This window comes from Anastrepha ludens, chromosome 3, assembly GCF_028408465.1.
Source record: "Anastrepha ludens isolate Willacy chromosome 3, idAnaLude1.1, whole genome shotgun sequence".
NCBI classification, from domain to species: domain Eukaryota; kingdom Metazoa; phylum Arthropoda; class Insecta; order Diptera; family Tephritidae; genus Anastrepha; species Anastrepha ludens.
Genome location: NC_071499.1, coordinates 45,074,739 through 45,084,159, shown reverse-complemented (window position 1 = coordinate 45,084,159; position 9,421 = coordinate 45,074,739). Strand labels below are relative to the sequence as shown.

The following is a 9,421-nucleotide window of genomic DNA, read 5'->3' as shown; positions in this document are numbered from 1 at the left end:
TGTATTTACAAAATTCTGTAAAAACAAAATTCTGTACTGTCTTAAAAAAATTCTGTATTGACGAAATTCTGTACTGACGAAATTCTGTATTAACAAAATTCTGTAATGAAAAAATTTTGTGTTGACAAAAGTCAATGAAAAAAGGAGTTCTACGCAAAAATACGGTGGATTCTATCGAAACCGAAGAAAAAAAGTGCGCACTTTTTTTATAAAATGTGTTGAATTTCTTATCATTTACTTACAGCACTTCGTCAATACAGAATTTTGTCAATACAAAATTTCGTCAATACAGGATTTCGTCAATACAGCATTTCGGCAATACAGAATATTTTTTACAGAATTTTGAAATACAGAATTTCGTATACAGAAATCTATAATACAAAATTCTGAAATATAGAGTTTTGTATACAGCATTTTGTAAACAGAATATTGTATCATACAGCATTAGATACCCAACCCATCTGCCTCATTAGGCGCAGGTTCGAAAAAGCGAACTTCGGTAATACTCCGGATGCCCTTCTACAAATCAGTTAGGGATTCCAAATTATGCCTAAGTGAGACACTGCCACAGATTTGCGTAACCACAACCAAATTTGGGATTGTTCTGGCATGCCAATCTTTGCCTTGCCTAACGTGGACCTGGTAAGGCAATAGTTAGGCGTGCCTCAGTAAGGCCTGCCTAATTCGGGCCTAACTGATTCTTCGGCATGCCTCACTGTAATTCTAGTCGGGTTATTGTGGAACTGCTGATAAAGGAAGAGCCGCAAGACGGTAAATGGCAAATTTATTTATTTTAAATTTCATTTACTTGTCAGGTAACTTCGCTTATATGCAGATTTATTTTCGCTTCACTTGAACTGATAATAATAGCACAACGGAATTTTGTCGAGATTTGACTATTTTTGAAGTGAAAACTTCTTTAGAATCGTTGGGAGTGATTTGAGACTCGATGAAACGAAAAAGCGACACTACGAAGCGTTATATGTTGATATAAGTATATGTGTGTGGCTGCGTACTGCTGAGCCACGCTAGTATAGTGAGTATTGTAGTATGTATACTACACTGCCTATTACTTGCTTTGGTGTTTAGTTCAAGCGTCATACGTATGTATGTTTGTGTGTATGCTAGTACGTATATGTGCGCGCCTGCGTATTACGGAGCCACGGTGAGCGAGAAGGCATTATGTATACCTATACTACACTACCTAATACTTGCTTAAACCAAGCGTCCTACGAATGTTTGTGTGTATGTTAGTACGTCTGTTTAATATACGCGTTACGACGCTCATAATAGCAACCGCGTGTGCTGTATTGCGTCCGTATTTTTATATTCGTAAATATTTTCATTCTTAAATATTTACCGCAATTGCAGGCGGTGTTGCAATATACCACAATCAAAATGACGGTGCTCGTATTGTAACTCCACAGATAGATCTGAATGCACAGCAAATAGAATCACTGTCTGTTCATCTCTCTAAAGTGGGAGAAATATGTGCATGCGAAACCAGATTGAGCAATGGAAAAACAGTTTTAATTGTGGCAATTTATATTTCACCGAATCAATCAATAAATAGCATCACGGAATTCATTCACGAAATTTTAATAAAGTATACACCAGAAGTATCGCGGATACTTAGAAAAGATTACGATAAAGTTCCAATGATTTTAAGTGGCGATTTTAACGTAAATTTTGCATTGGACACAGCGGTTCCTTTAATTGACTTTCTCTATACAACATTCAATTTAAAAATGTGTAACAATCGCACTGAATCGACAACACGATCAAAAACAACAGTTGACGCGGTATTTCAAAGATATGTTGACAACATCGAAACCAAAGCATTTGTATCATATTTTAGCTATCAGAAGCCACTCGTAGCATATGTTCAAATTGAAAACATTGAGGATGAATAATAATAAAATAAAATGAACTTTATAGCAATATTATAATGAACCTATAATTATCCCGCTCCTAATGCTGCTTTCGTCTCATTCTCTCTCAGTTTGTTTTACGGAAGGTTTCACTTCTATCGCGTCATACCGTTAGAATGGTATTTTTTGTTTTTTACTTTATTTTCTTGTTGTTTTTCGTAAAAATATTTTTTCCACTACGACAGAAACCATGTAACTCAAAGTTATACCCTTTGTATAAAATTTAAAAAAATTTAAAAAATTTGCATCTAAATTTCAAACATTTCAAAATAATTCTGGATATGTTTTATTGTCCATTCAAGTGGAAAATGGCGCAAATTTCGCACTTAAATCACAATTTGCTGTGAGTTAAATATTTTTAGTAAAGAAAAATACGAACTTTAGCTTGAAGCTACTGTGAATTTATCCAATAATGCGTCGTTCGCACAGACAAAAATAGGAGTCAGTCAATGGCATGCAAAATAGGCAACTCCATTTCTATATAAAATTTTCTCCCTATTTTAAGTTTTCTTCCATATTGAATTGGCTATCCGTTGATATCTCTTAAGTTAAGTTGTAGTTGTATGGAATCTTCAAGTATTCCCAACGTAAAAAAAAGCAGCTCACCCTTCTTCAACTCCTCCATACAGCGAACGTTTGAATGCCATTCACAGCTGAAGAGTTTTGAGAACTAAATACCATACGACTCATTTCTCTACTGGCAGATCACTTCACCAAAATAAAAAACAAATATTTTGAAATGACCCTTTAAGATATAACCACCACCATTTTTATTAAACAATATTTGCTTGAACAGTAATAAAATATATTATAAAATATACATATATACATATATAATTGGCGCTTACACCCTTTTCGAGTGTTTGGCCGAGCTCCTCCCCCTATTTGGGGTGTGCGTCTTGATGTTCTTCCACAAATGGAGGGACCAACAGTTTCAAGCCGACTCTGAACTGCAGATATTTTTTTATGAAGAGCTTTTTCATGGGAGAAATACACTCGGAGGTTTGCCATTGCCTGCCGAGGGGCGACCGCCATTAGAAAAAACTTTTTCTCCATTTTGGTCTTTCACAGAAATTCGAACCTACGTTCTCTCTGAATTCCGAATGGTAGTCACGCACCAACTCATTCGGCTACGGCGGCCACGTAATAAAATTAAAAATAAAATATTATATAAGTAAATGTTAACTGATATGCACTTTAAAAACTTTCAGAAGCCTATTGACAACTGCCAAGAGTTGAGGAATCAGGATCAGTGTAGTTATCAGTTGCATTTTTACCATAGGGCTTCTCAGCATTCACTTCTAGAACATATCTGCCTCTTAATGTATGGGGCACAGCATATCCCATGGGATATTCACTGCCAACACATTTTCCCTCCTGCAAACTATTCAAGGAGTTGCAGCGCTTTGCCAGAAAATCATCTTCATTATTTCGATAAACCGACTCAGCGTAGTAGGAGACAGCGATGTTATGTGAGCAAATGGGATCATTGCAGGCGTCTTGTATAGGGAATTTACCCGCAACATAGAAATCAACATCTCCGTAGGAAGCGAATTGACTAACCGCACCAGGATCTGTGTGAATGATATCAACAAAGTCAGCATCGCTGGCAGATATGACTGTGAGTTCCTCGCCCTCATTGAAACAGGGAAAAGTTGGGTCAAGACCAGTCACATAGGGCAACGTTTTCCCAGTAAAATGACGATAGTGACGAGCAGCCGAACCCATTATTTGTGCACCCAAACTGTGACCCATTATATGTAGTTTTCCAATATCTATAATAGACTCCAACCGGTGTATGCCTATGGCAAGATATTCGCCTATTTTGTCGGTATTCTCTGATGACCAGATATAGAGCGTATTTACGTAGTTACCCATGTCTAGGGCCTGGAAAAGATAGCAAAAAGAAGAAAGCAAAATTACATTTGGACAAGAGTTGCATTAGAAAGTAGTAAACTTAAAAGTAAGCCATAGTAATACCAGATAATTAGTATCGCCACGACTATTATACGCCTTGGCTAGTTCAGCTTGCTGATCATTATTCACAGTCGTAGTCCAACCGGTCGCAAATATCACTGTATTCTTTTCAGGATCGAAATCTTTGTCGTAAGCCAACCCTGATGGGTTTGCGACAGGATATTCTCGTTTATCGCAGGGTGTGCGAAATTGAAATTTTATATCTCCCAGTGTTGGTTCATATTGATCAGGAGTTTTATCCTTGCCCTTGGCAATAACCGACGAACCTTGGAGTGTCAGTAGGAAAAAGAGTGATTAGGAAATTATCAAATTTACTTATTTAAGGAATGAGGCTGCATCTATAGGACTTTTAGGTATTTTATAACACATCGCTCTTGGAAGGCAATTCAAACTTAAGCATAACAATTCAGAAAATTTTGATATTTAAATGTAACTGTAAGTGAAATGTTGTTATTATGCAAGTGAAATGAAGATACTCTTTGAGCAAAATATAGAAATAGTCAAAATAGTCCGAGTAATAGTAGAAATTAGTAGATTGAATTGATACTTACAAATTGAATTTCCAATGCTGTTTGCAACTTGAGCAGGTAACCCTTCGACTATATTTTTTATAGACTTGAAAAGGTAGTCTGGTCGCAAAGGTCCAGGTGCACTTGCGACTAAGCCTTCGATCGCCTGTTCTATTGAGTACAACAGATCCTGGATTGTGAAATCCAATGCAATGTTGGCGTGCAGTATTGACAAAAGGAAAATGAAGGAAAACAGCTTCATTCTACAAAAATTTAAAATCTTGAGCTTTGTGAAAACAGCAACTCTTACTTCCCAATTAGATTTACTTGAGTGTTTCAGTAGGCACCACCAATTTATAGTAAAATTTCGTTGAGGAAACTAACTACGGAAAAGTTAATTTACTAAGTTGCAAATTATTATGCTTGTGTTAAGTGGGTAATAAAAATACAAATTAGCGCTGAGTAAATATAAAAGCAATATTTAGTATATGACAAAAGAATTCCAAGTTCTGAGTCTCTATTATTGTTAGGGATTTACCCTATTCACCAATTCTGTAGCTGTTCTGTTGTGATATACGCCGTTAGGCAGAAAAGCCAGTCCTAGGCAGATGTGCTGATGCGGTGAGGTTAGGGGCAGGGTGAAAAGTGTTTTTAGGTTATTCCCAGATTCCTTAATAATTAAATCTTATTTGGTAACCCAAAGCTAAGGTTTAATGACAATTGCGAATTATAGTAATGATTTACCTCTTTCACCTCCAATAAGCAAAAAATTGTTAGATGCCTTTGAAGTTGGGTATGCTGCCAATAAAATTTAATAGGTTACAGTCACGTTGATTTTAACAAAAGCTGAATAATGACCCTGTTCAAAGCAATGATTATTTTTTTTTTTTGTAACTTAGTGTAAAATTCGGTCCCACAAATTTTAGCTTGTTTTGAAATGACATCAAACCCATAAAAAACACTTGCGGCTAGTGTTTGAGAGACTGCGGGAATCGAGGATAAAGCGAGCTTCTGGTTAAGCTGCTTCATGCGCTTTAAAGCTTATAAGGTTTGTTCGCGTACTTCAGTGTTGTAGGGCTAAAAACGCTCGAATAAAATTATTGAGGCTTGTATCTCGGGGGATTCTTGGCATGAGTCGCTCTTATTACAAGAGTTTGATGCTGCGGGTAAATGTAGTGCACGCAGTGGATCCTCTAGATTTACCGCGAAATGTAGCGATCTTCTCAGCAAAAAATGATAAAAAATCGCTATTTGCTGTAGACTTATGGCTGGGTATGAATTAAAGTGGAGGTTACTTAAATATTTAACTTTGGAAGGATTTGGTGAGGAATTGGCTAGAGAGAGTCAAGCGGGATCGACAACTTTAAGTGTAAACTCAAGAGAAAAAATTCAAAAAGTAGCACTTATCATTCATAAATTGTGGACCCTTCTCCACCAAATGAAATACTGTCAGTGTCAAAGTAAAGCTTACAGCATAGAATGACGAGTTTTGAGCATTTATTTATTTTCATTTTAATTCTTTTTATTTTGCTTAAAAATTTAGCTCATTTTTAGCTTGCGGAAAAGTGAAAAATGAAGAAAAGAAAAAGTAAAAAAGATGTTCATTATTTTTGTGCAAAATTTTTGCGCAAATGGCTTTAAACTGTTTTACTGTCGGTCTTTAGCTCCTGGACGATGTTACGACTACTAACATGCCGGTCAACTTCAATTATTTCTGTGATTTCATCGACATTTTCGAAATTGGCGACATTTTCTTTAGCATCAGAAATGCCTGAACGGAATCGGCGAAACCAAAATTCCACGTAATTGGCTGTTGCAATATCGGCACCATTAGCACCATTCAAAATTTTAGCGGCCTGACTTGCATTTTCGCCTTTGCCTTTATCAAAGAAGAACTGTAAATGTACCGAATTTTCTCTTTGTTGACCTCCGTTGCTAACACCTGGTAACTCACAACTGAGTGGAACAAACAAAAAGAGCAAACGAATTTGTTTAGTGTGAAATGTCACCTTGAGAACAAGCATACACTTTACATTGCTTGATCAATACTTTGCGAGGCGTCGATCACTACAACCATTTACCGAGAGAATATTGTATTTATTTTTCCCCGCTTTGGAGCCACTTCGAACTTGCACTTTGCTATACTAAGCAAATCCAGCATTTTTTTTTTAATTCTGTCTTACAAATGCCAGAAGCAGGAACCGACAATTAAGATTCTAATTCTTAATGAATAACGATAATTTATACACTTTAGGTATCAACAATCTTTTGCGCTTTGTTCAAACTCAGAATGGTTCAATCTAGAAGGGGAAATGTAGGCCAGCCCTTACGGCTCACAACAGATCCATTTGGTGCTTTATATGGCATCGCTGTCTCTATGTGCGATGCGACTGCCAAACCTAACCTAACCTAGATAAAATAAATTTAAAATTAATTCGAAGATATCAAATAATATAATAACCTGGCTTTTACTCACATAAGAAAAATTTTAATTATCACAAATAGGAAAAGAAAAAAAATATATCGGAAAGCTATCTTCGACTTTAGAGAATTATACAAACTAAAAATAAAGAAATACGTATACGAAAAAATAGTAAATTCATAAAAATTAGTTAGTTTATTATTTATTGCGTTAGCTGCATTATAGGGCCACATACGTCCAGCAGCGCCAAAAATGCGCTAGAAGAAAAGCTGTTTTTAGAAGGGATAACAATAAAAATAAATATAAAAATTGTATACATTGTTTATTAGTACTTAAACTTTATAAAAAAATGTATTTTAATTTTTTTTACAAAAATTAGTATATAAAAAAACACGTGACCCCAAGTGCAATGAAAAAAAAGTTGAAAAGTTAAAGAAGTTAAAAATTCTTCTAAATTAAATTGTAATTATAATCTGTCGAGTCGGATTTTTGAATTTCCAAAAATTTTGCAATTTATAGCATTTTAGAAAAAAAGTATGCGTTTTATGTCATACCTAAATGTCACACTTTAATTATTTTTATAAAACTTTTTAATAAAAATATAAAAAATCCGACTCGGCAGACAACAGAGAAAACACTTTCGAATATTTAAAAAAACCCCCATTAAAAAATATTAAAAACTGTTATCATGCAGATGTGCCGGAAAAAGTAGTTTGGAGAAAAACGAGTTTAAACTTTCAAGTGCATTTCGCTCGAGGTCGCGAACCTCAAACGAAGGGCAGCGCATCAAACTGTGGTCGGACAGTTACATTTTCTACCATAACTTTGCATCTATAGGGAATTTTTATATCCAAACTTCCACAGAAATACCCCAAAAATTATAAAGAATAATAATCTGTAAAAAATCGATTTTTTGAAAATTCTGGACGTATGAAATTTCTGGACCTTATCTTCTCTTCTTAATTGGCGCGATAACCGCTTACGCGATTTTGGCCGAGTTTAACAAAGCGCGCCAGTCGTTTCTTTCTCGTGCTAATCGGCGCCAATTGGACACACCAAGTGAAGCCAAGTCCTTCTCCACCTGATCTTTCCATCGCAGAGGAGGCCGCCTTCTTCCTCTGCTACCACCAGCTGGTACCGCATCGAATACTCGTCCAAAAAAAAAAAGAATGCAAAAATAACGCATTTCGCTGACTTACTTCTGCAATTTTCTGACTTACCCGGACGTATTATTACCTAACTAAACCTCACCTAACCTAATGTTATTGAAATCAATCCAACCGTATACAGGTGGCGCAAAAGTAACCTTGCGATGTTTTTTGGCTGTAATTTAAAAAAAAGAAAATGAAAAACTTTGATTCTTCTTGTGGATTATTTTTATTTGGTCTTTTAATTTTTTTTACATCAAGTCGAGAATATGATGTCATGTAAATAGCCGCCGCCACAGTTGATTGCCATTTGAGCCCTTTTTATGGCATTTTCCATCACTTTGGCCAAAACTTCCGGTGATAGGCCCTCACATTCTTGACGGATATTGTCTTTAAGAGCTGCAAGAATCTGAGGCTTGTTGACATAAACCCGCGACTTCAAAAAGCCCCACAAAAAGAAGTCTGGAGCGGTCAAATCAGGCAATCTTACTGGCCAGTGCAAATCGCCAAAACGGGAGATCAGGCGCCCGGGAAATGCATCCTTCAGCATATCGGTTGTGGCACGTGCAGTGTGTGCCGTTGCACCGTCCTGTCGGAACCACATGTTTTCCAATCCCAATTCATCAAGTTGCGGCAAAAAGAACTCGTTGATCCAATGATCTCTGTAGCACTCACCATTCACAGTAACCGTTTGGCTCGCGACGTCTTCGAAGAAAAAAGGTCCGATGACTCCTCCAGCGAAAACAGCACACCATACGGTGACTTTGAGCGGGTGTAATGGCTCTTCGTGGGTTACACGCGGATTTTCGGTGCCCCAGAAGCGTAAATTTTGCTTATTTACGTACCCGCTAAGATGGAGATGGGCCTCACCACTCATGATTATTTTTGATGAAAAATCATCTTCCTCTTGGTGGTGATTAAGGATGGCTTGAGCGTATGTTAGACGCGATTGGCGATCAGCAGCTAACAGCTGATGCACCGTCCGGACTTTGTACGGAAACATCTTCAAATCTTGTACCAAAATTCGCTGTAAAGACCGTCGACTGATACCCATTTGCGTGGCACGTCGTCTGGTCGATGTCGTCGGCGCTTCCATGACATCCTCGGCTACAGCAGCAATACTCCTGCAGAACGACTACTCCGGGGTCTGCCACGCCTGGCAGCATCTCGTGTTGTGCCAGTCTCTTCGAGACGAGCGGCTAAACGTCGCATTGTTTCACCAGTAGGCGTTGGACGGCGAGGAAATCTGCGACGAAATTCACGTTGTGCCAAAGTCACCGACCGATTATTGGTCAAATAAATAGTCAGCAATATTCCGCGTTCTAGAGCAGTGTAGCGTAACATTGTTTAATAACGTGTATTTCGCTTGTGTTTACTACACAAATGTCAAAACAGAACTGACATTAGGGGCCAATTGCAAAATTTTTAGCATTT

The 9,421-nt window shown here is 37.1% G+C and overlaps 1 protein-coding gene across 1 annotated transcript; it reads right to left on the bottom strand.

The window, feature by feature from the left end:
• Positions 1-2,746: 2,746 nt before the first annotated feature.
• On the bottom strand, positions 2,747-4,756 carry LOC128856394 (vitellogenin-1-like). The gene is made up of 3 exons (XM_054091692.1): positions 4,460-4,756; positions 3,912-4,174; positions 2,747-3,818 (listed from the first exon to the last, which is right to left on the bottom strand). Exons 1-3 carry the CDS (start codon positions 4,677-4,679, stop codon positions 3,147-3,149), a joined length of 1,155 nt encoding a protein of 384 aa, XP_053947667.1. The 5' UTR covers positions 4,680-4,756; the 3' UTR covers positions 2,747-3,146.
• Positions 4,757-9,421: the final 4,665 nt, after the last annotated feature.